General features: G+C 45.8%; 1 protein-coding gene across 3 annotated transcripts in view; it reads right to left on the bottom strand.

Moving 5' to 3' along the window:
• ZNF704 (zinc finger protein 704) overlaps positions 1 to 17,917 on the bottom strand; it is a 61,255-nt gene extending 43,338 nt beyond the window's left edge. For all 3 annotated transcript variants that reach the window (XR_014942501.1, XM_015855876.3, XM_085537256.1), the window contains exons 1-2: positions 16,719 to 17,917; positions 3,329 to 3,576 (exon numbers count right to left, since the gene is read on the bottom strand). Coding sequence is in view for 2 of the 3 variants with exons in the window: in XM_015855876.3 (XP_015711362.3) it covers positions 3,329 to 3,576; positions 16,719 to 17,000 (530 nt within the window). In the remaining variant the exon portion in view is untranslated. The remainder of the gene's footprint in view (positions 1 to 3,328; positions 3,577 to 16,718) is intronic.
• Positions 17,918 to 19,465: the final 1,548 nt, after the last annotated feature.

Raw genomic sequence — 19,465 nt, 5'->3', positions numbered from 1 at the left:
TCAATTCCTTCACATATTTTTCCAATAAATTAAGAACTAATTAGTGGATAATGTACGGGTACGTGAAGAAAAATTTATTGTGAAATAACAGGGCAACTCCTTAAAAAACCAAAGAAACACAAGACAGGAAGATCCAACGCATATGACTGTCACTGTAGGTGGCACTACTTAATAGTGAACCAGCAAGGCCAAAGAACTGGAGGTTTTTATTGCACAACAGCTATTTTCTCACTATTGGAAGTACTTAAGCTACTGAGCTTTCGCTCTGTCTTTCTCTTTAGCAACACAAACAATGTAGAGAAAGTTCAGCAGTTGGAAAATTTGGGTTTCTTCTATTTGTTCAGAGGAAATACAGTACTGGAGGGAATATAGCGGTATAGCAAGTGGATAATAGATATTACACAATATTTTGAGATCATTTAGTAAATTTACAAAATTATTAAAACACTGCCACCCCCTAGAAGGGCAGGAGTGATGCCTGTTCATTTCCTTCCTTGACTCTCTAACCCTTCTGGATGTTTAAATTTGCTCCCTTCCCTCACACCAGAAAAGACGTAACATCTTTTTGACGTAAGGTCAGAAATGCAGAGAAGTTACAAAGGGCTTCCAGATGCAGCTGGTCAAATCACATCTGTTTAAATGGAGTTTCAACCCCACCATCAGTTCCGCATGTTTACCCTTATGTTTCACGTGAAAGAAGGAAACTTTACCCCTTGTGGTCTGCTGCTCACCATCCAGTCCCCACAATACAAGCAGCCTCTACCAGACCTGAACTGCAATTGCTATCCAGGCCCTAACTGTTGCTCTCCCATCTGTGCTGCCACCGGTCCAGGCTGCTTCTCCTCTTTCTTGCTGACTTGCTTTGAGAGTAAGTGTGGATTCTGGTGCAAAACTGATGAAAATACAAATGAGTGAAAAGGCTCTGCTAACTTCTACACCACTGCCTGCTGGGGACATCATCTTTGATTGCAGCTGACCTCTGCAGATGTAGCTGCTCAGAACACCAGCAGAGCTGGGCTTCCTTCTGCCTACAATGCAATGCTATTATCCCCTGTGTGGCACCGCTCTTATTAGAAAATGACCTTTCACTACTCAGATCCCAGGGATCTTTTCTGTGTTTGATCGCTTGTAGTTGAACTGCAGGTCAACCAAAATGTATTTTCCTCTGTTCTGTAGATAAAATCTCAATTCTCAGAGATAACTGCAGTTTGTAGTGGAGTTGTCAGACCGTTTTCTCCAAAACCAGTACTCTAAGCACTAAAACTGATGAAAAATTTACACTTTGAAAAGTGATAATGAAATCTGAATTCCTTGCTTCATATTAGACAGCTCATTTACTGAGCTAACGGTTTCACTGTGCTCATCTGAGTTGGAGAAGCTAGAATGCTATACACCTTGCACAGTATTAGTGCACAATGAAAGAAGGAAGAGATCTGACAAAGGAAAGACTTCATGCTTTTAAGTTCGTATCTCAGTTTTGTATTCCAAAATTTTTAAAAATAGCTTAAAAATAAAAAAACAACAACAAAAAATTGCCCTGATCTTCTACTTTAACCCAGCAGAAACTTCTGATGGAGGAGCAGAGAGAGACAGAGAGGTCCGCAGGTATAATGAAAGATGAAACAGAAAATGTGAACAATCAGCTTTAAAAGCTGATTTGCATTTCAGTATTAACATTCTCCAGTATGTAATGAAATACTGGTACATTTAGCCTGACGCTATGACTTTAAAGATCTGCCCTATGCAGCACCTTCAGTATGCCAGGAATGTGATGGTCAGGACACCTCCCTGGATGACCCCAGGGCACTGCTCCAAACACAACAGAATAGCCAGAACCCACACCTTCCAACCTCCAGAAAACTACGTTACTGCTGGGCTGTTACATACTATGGATCTATCTCTCCTCAAAGAACAGAATTATATTGTCCACATCGTTCACTAGATTGTCATTTTCCATACATGGCAACCCAACCGTCTCCCCTATACATTTCCATCTACAGTAATTTCAGCACACCTTAGTATGAAGCACCTGAAATGCCAGAGACCACGATAAAATATCTTCACATGCTTTTACGTTTATAGTCTGTGAGCAATAATCAAAGAACTGCAGTACTACTGAGGCCAGGTGTCTGAGAAGCAGCATTCATCACGCCAATATTTTTTGAGCTGTTGAATATTTGAATACAGAGCCTCACAAAGATTTTCATTCACATTCACTGGTATCGTTAAGAACAACACGAGATGGGATGGACTTTGTTTCATTTAGTGGTCAAAGTGAAGGATACCTTTCCATGTTACCAACCCTCTTGTAGACGCTTCTCCAGAGCTCTTATGAAGATACTCATATGCTCCTGCTAATGAAGATTTTGCAGTAGGATGAACTTGTCTCTAAACCACCTCAACATTGTTCAGGGTTTAGTAAAGTTCAACCTTCCTATTTAATTTAGCATCTGAAGTGAAACTGATCATCTCCTCATCTCCATCAAGGTTTTAAAACAGAACAGACAGCAAACTGCATTTTCATAGCACTTCAAAACACTAGCTTAGTTTGTTCTCAAGATGGTGTGTATAGCCATATGAAACTGAATTTCATATTCACCTCCTTACACAAAAGAATATTTTTTTTTCTCAAAATATTTCCCTGTAAGTATTCTATAATGAGAAGTGCAGTGCTGCAGTCACCAAAATTTATGTGCATTCACAAGAAATCCAAGGAATAAGAATTAAGAAAGCAACAACAACATCCCTAAATTCCCATTTCATACAGTTTTGATTTCCCTGCACTGTCTTTTCCTCACCTCCTTTTTTCTATTAATCCATTTCACGCACCATGTCATGACTCAGCTCTCCCTCATGTAAGCAGATAGCAGAAAATATGATACTACAACCTCGATATCCAGAACAAGTCACTGCACATTTCTGTGTAATAGGTGGCTTTAGGGATGATCCAATGTGTCATTCAGAAGATTATTTATCAGGCAAAGCTGAAGCTGGGTCAACAGTCTCCCCGTGTTAAGATACATCCTCTTCTGGGTGCATCTCAGTTGCAGCACATGATAATCGCAAGACCATTGCAAGTCCTACACTTCTGATCGCCTCAGCTCCTTCTACTACCGTTTTCTACTTCCTAGCAGATCTCTCAGGTAGAGGAGCTGAGAACAACTTTGGGCTGCTTAAATATGAATACCAGTTTTAACTGCTCACAGTACACTTGGCAAAGCTGCCTTCAATATCCCACCAGGAAGAAAAAAAAAACCAAACACACAGGAAAAGCATAAAAAACCCCAACAATCAACAACAAAACCAAACCAAAACTAACTTTCCTCACCTTGCTGGAGGCACATCAATATTTGAAGAAACAACCTTGCGCTTCTGTTCCAGAAGACAAACAGAACGAGTGTTTTCCTTTTCATACTCATGAACTCTGCTGGTTTTTTTGGTCTCTGCTGTTTTTAGATCTTCCTCCTTCGTGGTGAACAGGAGAAACTGATGGTCTGGCAGTTTTTGACTGATGTCAGTTCTTATATCCTCCTGTTGAAATGCGGGGAAGGTCATTTCACGCTTGATGCTGGTTGCCTGCAAAATTAAAAGTAATCATTAAATTTTCCTCTTAGTCTTCTAAAAAGTGGTGGTGGTGTTAAAGACCCAACCTCCATGGACATTTTCTCCTAATTAGCTCTCTGAACCAGAAAATACTATTTCTTCGCTCTTCCTAAACTCTACAACTGCTATTCATTTCTCCGTAGTGTCAAAGATAGCGCAGGAAAATAAGCAATTCTTGGCCAATTGGCAAAGCAATCCACTAGCTCTTAATGCTAAATAGAAAAGGTGCTGGAACTGAAACACTGTTAGCCACAATGCATACAACTTATATTTAATGCACACACATTTGTGCTGTGTAACTATTCAAAAGAAATTACAACTGTTCTCAACCTAAAATCCCATTAAAAAGCCAGAATTTACATAGACGGCTTTCTAAAAGGCAATCAAGAAATTAAGAAGCTTGTGACAGCCATTATTTATGTGCTTTTAACATCAGAAGCTTCAACCGCTAACATGCCAGAAGTTCAGGACTGGAGCTGGGTGGCAATCCCCTCCATTGAAGCCAAATGGCCCCCAGAAGACTGAACAACCTGGCTGGAATAAATGTGCTTCCAAAGCACATGTGTGGCGTCCAGAAGTCTTCAAGACTTGCAAAGTGGATTTTTAGATACCTGTTAATATTACTACATATTACAGTGGATACAGTAATATTACAGTGGAGAGATCCAGGATGGATTACCATCAAATATCAACGGGACAGATAAGCGGGAATCCTTTCCTACGTAAACTCTGTCAACTTACTCCTCCTTCTTTTCATTGTTCAAAAAATGAATGTGCATGTAATTAATACCTATGTATACAAATGTATATACATCCTCTCCCCACACATCTATTTACAGCTTTCAAAGCATGGCAGGTGTAAGAACAGACTCACCTATTTACAATTCAAAGGGAAGAGTCTTGCCAAGGTAATTTTGTTTTGTTACACAATGTGTATGTCGTATTTGGGACCAATGATTTAATGTCTCTCATTCTCATGTTTCCATGGAAGGTTTTTTTGGCAGTTGCTTCAAGTTAGAAGCTAAAATTGTGACTTTATGAATGTAAATAGTACAAAGAATTAGTCATTTTACACTTCTGCACACACAAACAGATGACACATTACCAAGAAAATTTGCCTGGAAGACAAAACAATCAGCATGTGATCACAGAATTAAGAGACATATAAACAATATAAACCAATTATGATCTAATGAGTATTTTTGGAAAACTTCTTAGTTTTACAGAAAGGTCTTTTCTGAGGGTCTGAGGGCATTCCAATAATGGTTGGGTTTTCATATTTCAATACATCGTAATTAACAGCCAGATCTATCCAGGAGAGGGAAAGTGAAAAATGACAAAAACCACAGATCCAGCTGTTCAGAAAGTTGCAGAAGGTCCACTAACAAATGGATAGATTAGGTCCACTGGTTAAATAGCCTGAAATGGCAGAAGACCACATCTAATGCTTGTTCTTTCTATTTTCAACAGATAATTGAAATAAAAAAAACAACAACCAGCATATTGCCACTTTCTACTACAACTTTGCCTTTTATGATTTCAGATAAAGTATCTTTTCTCCTTTAAAAACAGGTGATGATGACAGAAAGCCAGGACTTGAATTCAGTGACTACTGTCTGGTAACTCTCCATCTTTGCAGACAGCTTTCTTTTCTTGAATTCATCCACGCCTACAGGAACCAATTCCACTTGAAACATCTGCCCTTTGTGGAAGAGGATGTGACCTTCCTATGGAAATCCAGCCATACACATGAGCAAAAGTTGATGTGAGAGCATCACATGCCACAGTAATATGACTGATCAGTTTTCTCCCTTTTTGCTAAACCCACTGATAAACCATTGGGGATTCTTGCTTTTCAAGCTCTGCTTCACGATCATTCACAGCTGTGAGATAGCATTACCAATTTCTAGCGTATTTTCCCAGATAAGTTAGCTGCTTTATCTTATCAGAAACGTTTTTCCCCCCATGAATCCACCACAGCCTTTTAACCATTTCAAGGCTTTTGGCAGTTCTGTAAAGCCACAAACACTGCAGCAAAAACTCAGTGGAATGTCTAGTATGAGCAGATAGTCTCACAGGTAGCACTGCTGATACTTTGCATTTCTCTCCCTTTAGCTGGGAAGTAGTTAAACTACACGATTATATTGCTAGCTAATGGTTTGTTTTTTTCTTGCCAACATACCTCAATACTCGCCACCTTACTGACTCCAGTATCAACTGCTGATAAAAACCTGCATAGTTTTTTCAGTAAGTAATTAATTATCACTCATTCAAGCCACTTTATGGTAAAGTAATTGCTTTTCTATGCAATTCTTTGCATATTTTTCCCTTCAAGCCATCAGTAACCTTCAGCTTGCTTTGAGCCAAGTGCTTTGCAACCTGCCCTCAGGCAACTGACATTGCTTGGAAGCTCAGTTACAGAAATACACGTTATAAAAGATCTGCAAATTTTAATATATCCTTGTTTCTATCTGCAGTTACCATCACCTCCCTTTGACAACTTCCCTCCTACCACTGTCGGGCATGTGAGACTTTTGATACACTTGGAAATGACAGTTAAATGTTCCCTGTCCTCCTCCCTGTAGCTCAGATCTGGTACTCGCACCTACTTGGGCCCTATGGGTGCTGTACTCTATAGCCATGCTCCAGCAAACCAGAGGCAGGTGATGCTTCAGCCAGAGAGTTTGGTAATCTTCCTATGAAAACTGAAAGGAACTTTTTGCTTTGGTTTCTAGCCAGAAACTTTCCTTAACCAAAACCAGAAAAAGTTTTACTTTCTGCTTTAAAGTTGCCAAGACCATGACATATATTTGGATTGAAGTTCTTATTTTAAGCTTAAATGTCTTCTAAATTATTCTTTAACTCAAGTAGTTTAATCTCACAGTTAAATGATTACCACACTGTTAATATTTTTAGTGTTTCCATCAGCACATTACATTTTTTCTTTTCTAAAGTCACCTTGGCCTGCCTATGGAAAGCCGTGCTTGGTACCTTGTCACCACCCAGTTGCCAGTCCATGATTTCATGTGCCCTGATCAGGCTGATGCACTGCAATGGAAGTCCTGACCAAATTCAAGCACGCTCCCCATCAATGCTGTTTTAGAGGAGTTTCACATAATTTTTTCTCTATTCGCTATGGAGGATGTACAGACTGCATTTTTTGAATAGCTTATACCTTAACATATCTGCAGTCCATTTCTATATTGCTCATGGGCATATCCCTGATACAACCATCACACTGCAGTCAAACTTCAGTCTCCTCCAATTTCAGTTAAATTTGATCTTAGATTTTGCCCTGAGTAGCAATAAACGTGTTGATCAAACAGCTCAAGTATTGAACCACCTAGCCAAGGGATGGGCAAGCACCAAAATAAGAAGAGATATACTTAGAATCAAACCGAAAGACTTAAATTTGACAGGTTATGAATTCACATCTTGAGTACAATCTCAGTGGGCTTTTTAGCACCTTCCTCTGCTTCTGCTGTATTGCTGATTAAAAACTGAAGACAGCTATTTTCAAATAGGTCACCAACATTTAAAAGGCATTAAGATCACAGAATCATAGAATGGTTTGGGTTGGAAGGGACCTTTAAGACCATCTGGTTCCAACAGCCTGCTAGAGGCAGGGACACCTCCTTCCTTACTGCTCCCATCCAGGATAAATTTGCATTGTCAACACACAAATGACTTCAACTTCATGTTGAGATCCTTGGTTTACATTCAGTAGTAACACCATATAGCTTCTAAAGGAGGCACAGTTCAAGATGGGGATTTTGGCATGTTACCTCATTGCCTCTGAAATCAGTTGGTGTAATTCTACTAGAAAGCCCTCTCCTGATTCCTAGGAAAAGCAAGGACAGCCACAAGCTGGTTTAGTGCCCACCAACATGCCACACAGCTCGGTTGCATTTCACAAGCTATCTTTCCATTCCAACTTTGTGGCCACCTCATTGTGAAACAGACTCAAGCATGCTATGTGTTATGGACAGCCACTAAAGCTGCCATCTGCTGAGAAAACAAAAGTAATGGGATTTTTTTAAAACAAGGCTCTACCATTTTTGACTCACCACTGAACAAATACGCAGCTCAACAGAGGAGAGAAAGGACGAATCAATACGTTTCAGCCTAGTGTTATTCATGGAAGGTGTTAATGCATACCTATTATTAACAACGAAATGAATACATTTGACATGATACACATTCATCCAAAATAAGAGATCAATGCCTGCAAGACTATTTTCAGGCACAGCCTGAGAAGCAGGCTGTGTTCTAAGGGCAACAATAAACTTATCCATTTCTGTGAACAAGAAAGAAATCAGGAGCAGAGCTGACAGCAAACAGAATAGCAGCGATGAGAAACACTGAACTTATTACCGAGATAACATCATAGAAGTAAAAAATATTTAAATTGAATCCCAGTGAGGACAAAGGTTTTGGTTTATTCTTACTACTGCATACACTATTTGCTGTTTGAGTTATTTTAGCAGCATTCTTTTATGTAAGAAGGATCTCGTTTTTACCATTCTAAGACTGCGTTCTCACCAAAAGGAAAGAGCACGTTGCACAGACTGAATTTCCATTTAGCCAGAAACCTCTATTCATACAGGAACACAAAGAGATAAGACAGTCTTGTAATGATGCTTGGAAATAATCTGCCCTGAATTTCAATGTATCATTACATTCTGGAGCATACTTTGCATTTAATTACTTGCTTCACCAGCGGTTGCTCATTATACATAAACCATGTTAATCTAATCACTCCAAGCATTTGTAAACCACTGCTCTCTAACACCACCTAAGATGTAGCATCTTAAGGTCACTGTATACCTGTTCTCTCCAATTTATCAGTGTGACCGTACTATTTGTTTTCAACCTAGCTAGGACAAAGTCCGTATCTGCATCATTTGTCTGAATATAAGATGTACAGAGCACTTGTTTTCTGAACATTAAAACACAAATCCAAATGTCTGCTGTACAGATGCACATTATGGCGCAAGGCAGCAAAAACTGGAGTCACTTTCCATCACTTCACTGTACCTGCAGACACACACGTTACAGAGCTACATCTCATTTATCTGCAAGAAGTGTAGAACACAATCTGAGATGTTCTTCTATCAGCACACATCCAGATGAATGCCAGAAATTTTCACTTGTGCATGGGCTTAGACAAAAACACGCCCACCATCCGACCGCTCAGGTTTCCACCAGACACGAATTAAGAAGGAGCAGGTTGGCCCAAAATGGGAAGCCATAATTACTTTTCCAATTATTGGTTTCCCAAATGGAGAGTTTAAAATTAACTAAGACAATTATCACATTTCTCTGCGTGGCATACGTGCCTGGCCCTGCGAGTTGGAGGTCCCTGTGAGACACTATGAGCTTCTGGAAGAAGATAGAGGAGGGCGACCGAGAAGGAAAGGAGAAGAGCTGGGCACACCCAGGTCTGTCTGCCCAGCTCTAGGAAAGTATGAAAAAACAGAGTTAAAAACAAGTGTGATAACACAATGCAGCAGTTAAATTAATCAAACAACAGGCAATTTTTGCTCTTATTTCTGTAACACTGCTAACTGTAATCACAAGCTGCAATTACTGAGTGCCATCACATCAGGTGTTCCTGCTGCAGTGGCTGTAGCTTTGAAATCTCACATCAAGGTATTTTTTACAGTCTTCCTATGAACACCTACCTTCCCTGAAACAACCATTTCTTTCTGTTGTAGGAGATGTAAAGAAGGTAACAGAAGCTAATGAAAAAGTATCTGCTGTCTTTGCCAACCCTCACTGTCTACATTAAGAAGCTGCACACCACAGCTCTAGGTTTAAGTACTTTAATACAGCCTGGACTCTGTTATGGGCAGTAATATCCACCTGCTCTGCAGCCAACAAATTCTATGCTTAATACAATACACAGTAGTAATCCATGTTGATGTTTTGTCTCCTTGATTTTAACAACTTGAAGAGCACTGCTGAAGACATACAATAAGCTCTGTTTCTTTCCATTTTCTCCTGGTTTAATATCAGCAAGAAAGGCAGTGGTTGCAAGCAGGATGGAGAAACACCATCACTTATCCTATAATCTCATTCAGGGTTAAGCAAGTAAAACTCCCAAAATCCAAGCACCTGAGAGGCAGCGGAGAACTTCCCACATACAGCAGTAAGATGTTGGAAATGCTGCCTCACTGGCTGCTCAGTAAGAAAACTCATCTGATCTGTCTGCATCTGAAAGCTCTCTGTGTGGAGCAAGATGTACAGCAGTGCCCCTGGTGAAAAAAAGATCAGCTTTACTTTCAAGATCTCTCTCAAATCAGATACAGAGAGGTGTGAGGTTTCTAAGGCCAGAAGCGACTGCCCAAGTTTGGAAGCAGCCAGCAAAAATAAAAGACTTGAGATTACAAATCCCTTCAAAGGCTACAGAAATTCAATCCATTTGCCTAAGCATCGCAGTGGAAAATAAGGACCTTTGCCTATTTCTTTTTGGTTGGTTTGTTTCTTTTTTTTTTTTTTTTGAATGATGTTCACAGATGTATCCAATTTCTGAACAATATCAGGCACTGAGGATAAAAGCTTCAAGGGTCAGAGCTGATCCCTGGAGCTTGGAGCCTGGAGGACACATTTACACAGTATTACATGATCAGTATTATACATACATCCTTGTCTTCTCTAAATTGTTTCAAGTCAGGACGTAGTGAGCACGACCCTCCAGAGGAGATGAGCGCATAAGGAGTGTTGCCACCAGTTCAGATGTTCTCCCAAAGCTATGTTTGGCTCCGGACAAAAACATTAACAGTTTTCCTGTTCAGAGTAGGAGGGGTGCCAGCAGAGCAGCTTATTTTTGGGTCTGACTGCACAGCAAAGTGGTATCAGAGTTTCATTTCAGTACCCCTGCAGGCAAAGGAATAACACAAGCAGAAATGTGCAGAGGCCAAACGTGACCTTTGCTTCCTCAGTATCTCTAGGCACAAAGCCTCTGGCAATCAGGATGGACTGAACCTGCCTCACAGGAGAAGAGCACTCACTAAGAACATGAAGAATGAATCCCAAAGTTCTGTGCAGAGCTCATCCAGCCAAAGAGATGCTGTTCCCAAAAGGAGGGAGGCTTGCTCCCTTCTCTCCCTTTCTTTTTCCTCCTTCATGCCCCAGCTGGGATGTTATCACCTCTTTGCTCGCACTATCAGGATGCTGTACTGGTTGCCAGCTGTTTAGGCAAGTTCAGGCAGCCCACTGCAGCATGCAGCAAGTTTTAACACAAGCCAATGGAGACCAGTGCATCACTGGAAGCTGGAAGAATGAAGGACAGAAGGGATAGGGATGCTTTACCCTTTTTTATACTGATGAAACAGGTTAGCTTGACATAGCAACTGCAGGTAAAACCCAGAGCCCCATCCCAAAGGAAGCAGTGGGAAGAACACGGGCAGAAGAAGCCTCTTCTCTCATGCCCTGAGGAAAGAAGGACAGCTGTCTACATCGCTGGCCGCACATCTAGAAGCAAATCCCTGGCAGCCTCAGTTTCACCATTATTAACTATCCTGCTTTTCCCATCCAGCTCTGTACCAGATGAGCCCCATGCAGCAGCGAGCCATGAGCTAGTGAGGCACCACTGCTCACCTGGATAGTCAGAGCAACAGCTGCGCCACAGTGGGCTGTAAAGAAGCTGGTTCTGATATTTTCCTTAGGCAGCATTTACATTAGACACAGTTACATACAGAAGAGACTTGTTATAAAATACACCTTCAAAAACACTTTCAATTCAAAGACTGTTCTGGCCATTCCAAAGGCATGTATGTATACAGGATCAAGCAGGCTCAAATGTTTAGCTCACCACATTCAAAAAGCCCAGCTCACCAAAGGTTTCCATACAACGTTCTCTCTGTCAGTATGATGGAGGCTTGATCTGCTGAAGCAGAAAATTTCCAAAGTAACCAGCCCATCTCATGACTGCTTGTCATAATTGCATTGCCTATCTAAAGTTCAAGTCAGCTTTTATCCACTCCGTTAAAAAATACATTCGAGATGGTAAAACGATGAGCTGTGTAATTTCACACTTCGGTATCCAATCACTGAGGCGTTTTACCTGCTCTGATTCTGTGTCCTGTGATGGTAAGTGCCTCTGGTAGATTGAAGCCACACTTAGGGATCAGTAGGACTGATGGCGACAGGTTTATAAGAGACTAATGGATGCACACCTGTGGTTATGTCACTGGGCTCTAATTCCGAGTCTGTTTAAACTAGAGGGATTTTCCCATCAGCTTCAGCAGGGTCAGGATTTTAGGGAAGTTTGGCTCTTCTCTTTGACAAAAGCAGCAATGAAAAGATGTGTATTTTTATCCCAAGTTCGAGCAACAGAAGTTATTCGGTTTCCTGTCTTCGTTAGTTTTGTTGTCAAACAACAAACACCACCCACACATGTACTTTCTCATACAATGAGGCAAACGTCACCACAGCCATCACTTCAGGCTGGAAAGTCTGGCAAGTTGCCTGAAAGGTGAAAGTGATCAAATTGCAGATTGTTCATCAGCGCTGGGCTGCCATCGCTCAACGCTTACACGCTCTGCAATGCACTGCAATTAGATGTCACCATCAGACCACGAACTCTAAGCTGAGCACCACAGAAGACAACACGCACTCTTTTTATTCACACACTTTATTCACTTTGTATTTCCTGTTCAGTCTTTAAAAATAAATACGAACACTAATAACAGTTTCTCTTTTAGTTCTCAGTATCCTTTTGGCTGACCTCAAGCAATAGTCAAGCTGCTTGCTATTTTTAGTTAAGTCATTCAATAAATCACTTGAAAGTATTATGAATACTCAAGGTTAATGAAGAGAAAGCCAATGGGCACTTTCTTACTGAGGAAAAAAACTAACACCATCCTTGCTCAACCCACAACAGTACTTACAGAGGGCTGAGCAATGCAGAAACTGGTAGAACCACAGAACTGCTCAGGTTGGAAAAGACCATCAAGATCACTGAGTACAACCACAACCTAACCATACCACCCTAACAACCCGCCACTAAACTGTGTCCCTGAGCACCACATCTAAATGGTTTTTAAACACATTGATGGTGACTCAACCACCTCCCTGGGGAGCCTATTCCAGATACTGGAAGGAATCAATAAGGTCTCCCCTCAGCCTCCTTTCCCCAGACTAAACAGCACCAGTTCCTTCAGTCTCTCCTCATAGGGCACATTCTCCAAGCCCTTCACAAGCCTTGTTGCCCTTCTTTGGGTCTGCTCCAGCACCTCAATATCCTTTCTGCACTGAGATGCCCAAAACTGAACACAGTACTTGAGGTGAGGCCTCACCAACACCGAATACAGGGGCAGATGACTTCCCTAGTCCTGCTATATATAGTCCACTATTCCTGATACAAGCCAGGATGCCATTGGCCTTCTTGGCCACCTGGGCACACTGCTGGCTCATATTCAGCCGACTATCCATCAGCACACCAAGGTCCCTTTCCATCAGGCAGCCTTCCAGCCACTCCTCCTCAAGCCTGTAGGGTTGCCTGGGGTTGCTGTGACCAAAATGTAGGACCCAACACTTGGCCCTATTGAAACTCATACAGTTTACCCTGGCCCATCCATCCAGACTATCCACGTCCCTCTGGTAGGGCATAAGTCTATGCCGCCATATTTCTCACGGGATGCATTACACATATTGAGGACCACATCACAAAAAGCACTTTTTCAATACTGAGTTTGCAGATACAAAGAGCACACAGCACACGTCTACCAGCAGTACACGCTGTGTCCCTGACAGCAACTCGCGACCACTCCAACCAGCCTCACTGGGGGCTGAGAACGGTCCCACACGCATGGGTTAGAGCTGCCAGTGGCTCCAGCACACCTCATTCGTCACACATAGCTACAGTTTGCTCACACAATTCCTTTTAAGGGCAAAGTGGTTACCCTTGGTCAGTGTCCAGCAAACAACAAAAAAATAAACCGCATCAAAAATTCCCAGCAAATTGCTCCCATTCATTCTTCATTACAAGAGATTGAGGAAAAAGGATACCGTCCTACAGTTGCACCACTCAGATCCCTGCCTCCACTAATCCATACTACACACAAGCTTTTCTATTTGTAATAAAGAGGAAAAAGCCAAGTCTACCCGGGTAATTTCCACACTGTCACCAGCCAGGTTTTCAGTCAGGGTCTACACTTACTTACTTAGAAAAATACAGTGGAGCTGCTGGTGTTAATAAATCTATATTGTCTTAATTTGTTTGTCCTCCACAGCCTATCAGTACTCATTTCTTCTCTCTTTAACCCTGTGGCAGCAAGCAGAGCAGCACTGTGCTTGCCCTGTGCAGCCCAACATCGCAGGAACCTGCTCCCAGTTCAGTATTACACAGAAATTAGTACAGAAGTAACAGTTAATGCCAATACTGGGCTGAGAGAAAGCTGTTCATTCTTCGGTTAGCACGTAAGTTCCTAAAGTGTTTTTGAGACCTCTCCACCACAAAGTGAAGTCGCTATTTAATGACAAATTGCTTTTTGCAAATTGCCAGTTCAGATATATTGGCACGCACACAGAAAAGCCAAATTAAATAGCACTTGACTAATCAAGCAACAAGTAGGTTTGTTCTGCCTGAGGTGAGCCTATAATCCATGTAAAGAGTAAACGTGGACGTTTGATTTCAAGGATGACAATGAATTCACACCTGGCTTTAGAAGGATGGCAGAGAAAAGAAGGTGTGAGGGAATTCAGTGAAACAAAACAAAGCATGTAAATAAGGGGCAAATAACTTCTTCCAGAGTTGGAAGACTTTTCTTTCTCTTCTAATCTCAAAAGGTTGGAGATCTAGATGCAGACAAGGCACAAACTGTGGGTTCCATGGAGGTTCATGTACAAGATGAGCTGGTCCAGTCAGCACCTTGGTGTCACTTGTTTTCTGACCCACGTGAATGAATCAGTTTAGGCAGTATCAGCAATGCTGGCAATTCAGACACAGCCCTACAGGCTCAGGTTTCCTGGGCTGTCCTCCCACTAGCTGCCACTGGCCGGCCCACACCAATCCCAGCACCAGGCTGGAGCAGCAGGGAAAGAGAAGAAAAAAGGAGCCCTTTCCAGGGCCCAGCCTCTTCCTCTTGAGTAACCATGTGGCTACATTGACACAAGGCAGCAATCTCTCCTCCCCCTTATTCCCTCTCTCACATTTATTGTCTCCTTCCAGAACTGCAGAAATCCAAGATCAGACTTTAGAAGGTACTTCTTCGTATCCCTCTCCACACGTTAGTGATGGTCAGGAAGTGACTGCCACTGGCATAGTGGTACAGCTTACCTCAGCCAGTGGGCCAAACTCCCCAGCTCCTTTAACAACTATAAATTCCAAAGCAGACTCTGCAACACATTCATCACCAGCTCCATGGAAGGAACTCCGTGAAGAGCACTGAAAACACCTAGACTTAAAATGCTATTTCACCAAGGGCAGCATATGTCAGTCATATACGTGTGCAACCAACTCTGAAGGCCAGCTCAGGAAGCAGACACCGCTCACCCTCTGCCAGCTCTCAATTTGCATGGACCCAACTCTAACTGAGGGTGCACCATGCCAGGCCGTTACCCTCTCACACTTCCCTGCATTCACTTCAGGTCGGCTTCTCTCACTTTTAATCTGTCACTCCGAACTTACTTGAAAGACCCTGAGCTTTATGCACTCCTACCCTATCAAACCCTAAGGAAACGCATGGAAATAAAGACAACTTAATTTCTTCATCTGTTACTGTGTTTTTCTTAGTTTATGGTATTTAAAAATGTAAGTGCTGAATGAAGGAATGGAGTGGGTCAGGAGAGCTAGAAATACTCTTCCAAAGCCCTAAGAAGGTGCACACCTACTTACTGAGCCACACATAACGCTCTTGTATGAACATACAGACTGCAGTAAGAGAGACAAATATCAGCTGCCTTAATGTATACTGACAGACAGACACTAACCCTGTGCTGTGGACTGGCAAAGAGAACGATGCATGCAGCCAGCCTGTGCTGTACGCAGGTTACAGCTGTGTCACCCAGCTGCTGGTCTCATCCGCTGTGCCCTGCTGGAGAACCTCATGCCTTGTCCTACAAGCTGCCCTCCCCAAGCCCCCTCCAGCACTCAGTGCCATGGCAGCCGAGAGCCCTGGAAAGCAGTAGCACACCGTGTGTGTAAGGTAACGCTGGCCACCAAGTGAAGTGCTGAGGGCTCTGCAGCACTGAGGAGCACAGGGGCCGGGCTCACACTCATCACTGGGTGGCACTGGCTCATGGAACCCGGGCAGACACTGCGCCCAGATGGATCAAAACTGCCGGGACCTGGGGCAGCCACTGTTTCTCTCCTTGTGTGTGCTTCTCCTGGGGGTGCAGGGGAGACCACGGGGTAACACGACACAGCCACACCACTGCTCCTCCCCTCCTGCTAAGTAAGACTCACTATAGAGAATGTAAAAAAACAACAAAAAATCCAGATGGATACACCTTTAACTCTCAAACACAATTATTTCTGATCCTCCTGCACCACATGAAACCTATGCAGACCGGCACACGGACCTACCTGTCCTACCTGCGTTACACCAAGAGAAAACCGCCTGCAGAAAAGCACTCCTAACAAAATACCTGAGCCCAAGCCCGCAAGCTCCCAGCGTGCGGACGTTCGGCAGGGCGCTCCCCATACATCCCGATGGCGCACACCGGGACCGGCTGTGCACGGGGCCTGCGCTGCCCTCCGGCCCGCCCCAACTTTTACTTATCCCCCCACTTAGTCCCAGCCGCTCCGCACGCCGGGCGGCCCGCACACGCGGCGGCATTGCCTTGCCGGGAGCGGCACCGCACCCGCCGGCCTCGGCCCCCTCCGCAGCCGCGCTCTCTCCGCGCTCCCTCCGGAGGACGCCCGCAGCCCCGCCGCCCTTCCGGCCCCGCTCCGTGATCCCTCGCACCGCCGCCGCTTTGTGCGGAACTTGTTGAGCGCCGGCCGTGGATGGAGGGGCCGCTCCCGCCGCATCCCGCCCCGGCCCACGGGCCCTGCCCGCCTCGCGCCCGCCGCCGCCTCCCGCCGCCCGCGCCCCGGCCCGCCGGCAGCGGGGAGCGCCGCACTCCGGCCCGGCCCGTTCCGCCGCTCCCCGCCCGCCCGGACGCACCTTGAGGCTCACCCGGAGGGGGCCCTTGCCGTGGGCGCTCAGCGCCGGGGGGGGGCTCCCCAAGCCGCCTTCCTCCTCCTCCTCTTCCTCCTCCACCTCCACCACCACGTCCTCGTCCTCGTCCTCCTCCTCCACCGCGGTGGCCGAGCCCTCCCGCCGGGGCGGCCTCCAGGCGCTCTCGGGCTTGGGGGGCCGGGCCCCGTCCGCCTGCGCTGCCGCCGGCCCCGCGCTGAGCCGCCGGCTGCCCATGCTGGAGCGCTTGGCCAGGCGCCGCGCCTGCATCGTGCCCCGCCCGGCCCGGCCCGCTCAGCGCAGGCTGCGGGCGGCGGCCCCGCCGCGGGCGCGCAGCGGCAGCGCACAGCCCAAGGGGCGGCGGCGGCGCTCACCGGGGGGCGGCGGTGGGTGTGTGCGCCGGGTGCGCGGCGGCCATGGGGGCCCGGGGCGCGGCGAGGCGGGCCCGGAGCCGGAGCGGCCGCCCCGCAGCTCGCCCACCTGCTCCCGCCCGCCGCCCTGCCCTGCCCGGCCCGGCCCCGGCTGTCGGGCGCGGTGCGGGGTCCGCTCCCGCCGGCCCTTCCTCGCTCCGCCGGTCCCCGGCGCCAAAACCCGGACTGGATTCCCGCCGTCCGCGGGGCCGCGCCGCACGGAGCCGCGGGCCGGTCGCCTTGCGGAGCTCCGCGGCCTCCCGCCGCCCACCTGCTGCGGCCCGGCACGGCACCGGCACCGCCCGCAGCCGGGGGGAGCGGCGGCCCTCGGTGCGTGGGACGGGGCTGGGGCGGCTCGGGCCTGGGCTGCAGTGACAGGAGCGAGCCTCAACCCGAGCTTGTCTGAAACGCAGGAACTGAACCTCGGGACACGAAAGAGACTTTAAAATAATATTTCAAAAGGAGTTTCGTGATATCGCAGCAACTATTGACATTTCCTATCACCTTCCCTACCACCTACTGACGTATCCTGCTATTAATTTATAATTAGAATGGTCTCGTCCTCTTCCTAACCTTCTTCTCCTCGACTAAGTTGTCTTTATTACTTGCTCTTTCTGACGTATATATACTTACATACACATGTTCTCTTCCATTTACAAACAAATTACAGTAATTCCCTTCTCTGTGTTTAGTAGCCGTCCCCACATGCATTGTGCTGTACTGAAACATTCATGTGCCACACGCACAAAGTACCAGCATGGAGCCCAGCCTCCAAGTCCACTTTTGACTGTGGCAAATGAACATAATGATTTGGGTTCATTTTGGAATACAACACACAGTGCTTTCCAGTCAGGAAATTATAGATAACACAGTTACCATTCTTACAGAAATAATGAAAATACTTTTCCTGTCTAACTAAGGAAGTTGTTTCAATTTTCTCCACCTGGCTGCACAAAACAGCCCCTTTCCCAGGTTATTTCTGGACAAGATCTGTAACAGAATCACTGGCAAACCCTACCCTACCTGGTTTTCCCACAGCATTTCCTCACACATCACAAAGTGCCTTTCCAGCTTTATTGGCTGCCCCACGCTGGCTCAGCCCACCTCTCTGCAGAGCAGCACAGGGCTTTGATGTGCTGCCACCAGCCCCAGTGGCAATGTGTCCTCCCAAAGCTTCACGTGTTACTGCAGCTGTCACAGAATCACAGAATGACACGGGTTGGAAGGGACCTCAAGGATCATGTAGTTCCAACCCCCCTGCCTGGCAGGGCCACCAAACATACACATTTACTAGATCAGGTTGCCCAGGGCCCCGTCCAACCTGGTCTTGAACACCTCCAAGGACGGGGCATCCACAACCTCCCTGAGCAGCCTGTTCCAGGGCCTAACCACTCTCCTAGTGAAGAACTTCCCCCTAACATCCAACCTAAATCTTCCCTCTTTTAGCTTAAAACCATTTCCCCATGTCCTGCTATTATCAGCCCTTTCCAAGAGTTTACTCCCCTCCTGGGAGTAAGTTCCCTTCAGGTATTGAAAGGCTGCAATGAGGTCACCCCTCAACCTTCTCTTCTCCAGGCTGAACAAACCCAACTCCCTCAGCCTGTCCTCACAGGGGAGGTGCTCCAGCCCCCTGATCATCTTCGTGGCCCTCCTCTGGACCCTTTCCAAAATCTCCATATCTTTTTTGTACTGAGGGCTCCACACCTGGACACAGTACTCCAGATGGGGCCTCACAAGAGCAGAGTAGAGAGGGACAATCACCTCCCTATCCCTGCTGACCACCCCTCTCCTGATGGAGCCCAGGATCCCATTTGCTTTCGGGGCTGCCAGAGCGCACTGCTGGCTCATGTTGAGTCTTTCGTCCATCAGGACCCCCAGGTCTTTCTCTGTGGAGCTGCTCTCAAGGACAACTCCTCCCAGGCTGTACAGGTGCCTGGGGTTCTTCCGGCCCAAGTGCAAAACCTTGCACTTTGCTGTGTTGAACCTCATTAGGTTCACCCGAGCCCAGCTTTCCAGCCTGTTGAGGTCCCTCTGAATGGCATCCGTTCCCTCCACCGTATCAACCACACCACTCAGCTTGGTGTCATCAGCAAACTTGCTGAGGATGCACCTCATGGCAGACGTGTTCATCTTTTCCTGCTTCCATGTCACTGCTCAGCTTCACTGGAACAGGCTGCCCAGGGAGGTGGTGGAGTCTCCTTCCCTGGAGATATTCAAGACCCGCCTGGACGCCTCCCTGTGCGATGTGTTGTAGGGAACCTGCTTTGGCAGGGGGGTTGGACTTGATGATCTCTAGAGGTCCCTTCCAACCCCTCCAATTCTGTG

This window comes from Coturnix japonica, chromosome 2 (assembly GCF_054131305.1).
Source record: "Coturnix japonica strain WE chromosome 2, WE-NBRP24, whole genome shotgun sequence".
Classification (NCBI taxonomy): Eukaryota; Metazoa; Chordata; class Aves; order Galliformes; family Phasianidae; genus Coturnix; species Coturnix japonica.
The sequence above is the reverse complement of the archived record's forward strand: the minus strand, read 5'-3'. Positions and strand labels throughout refer to the sequence as shown.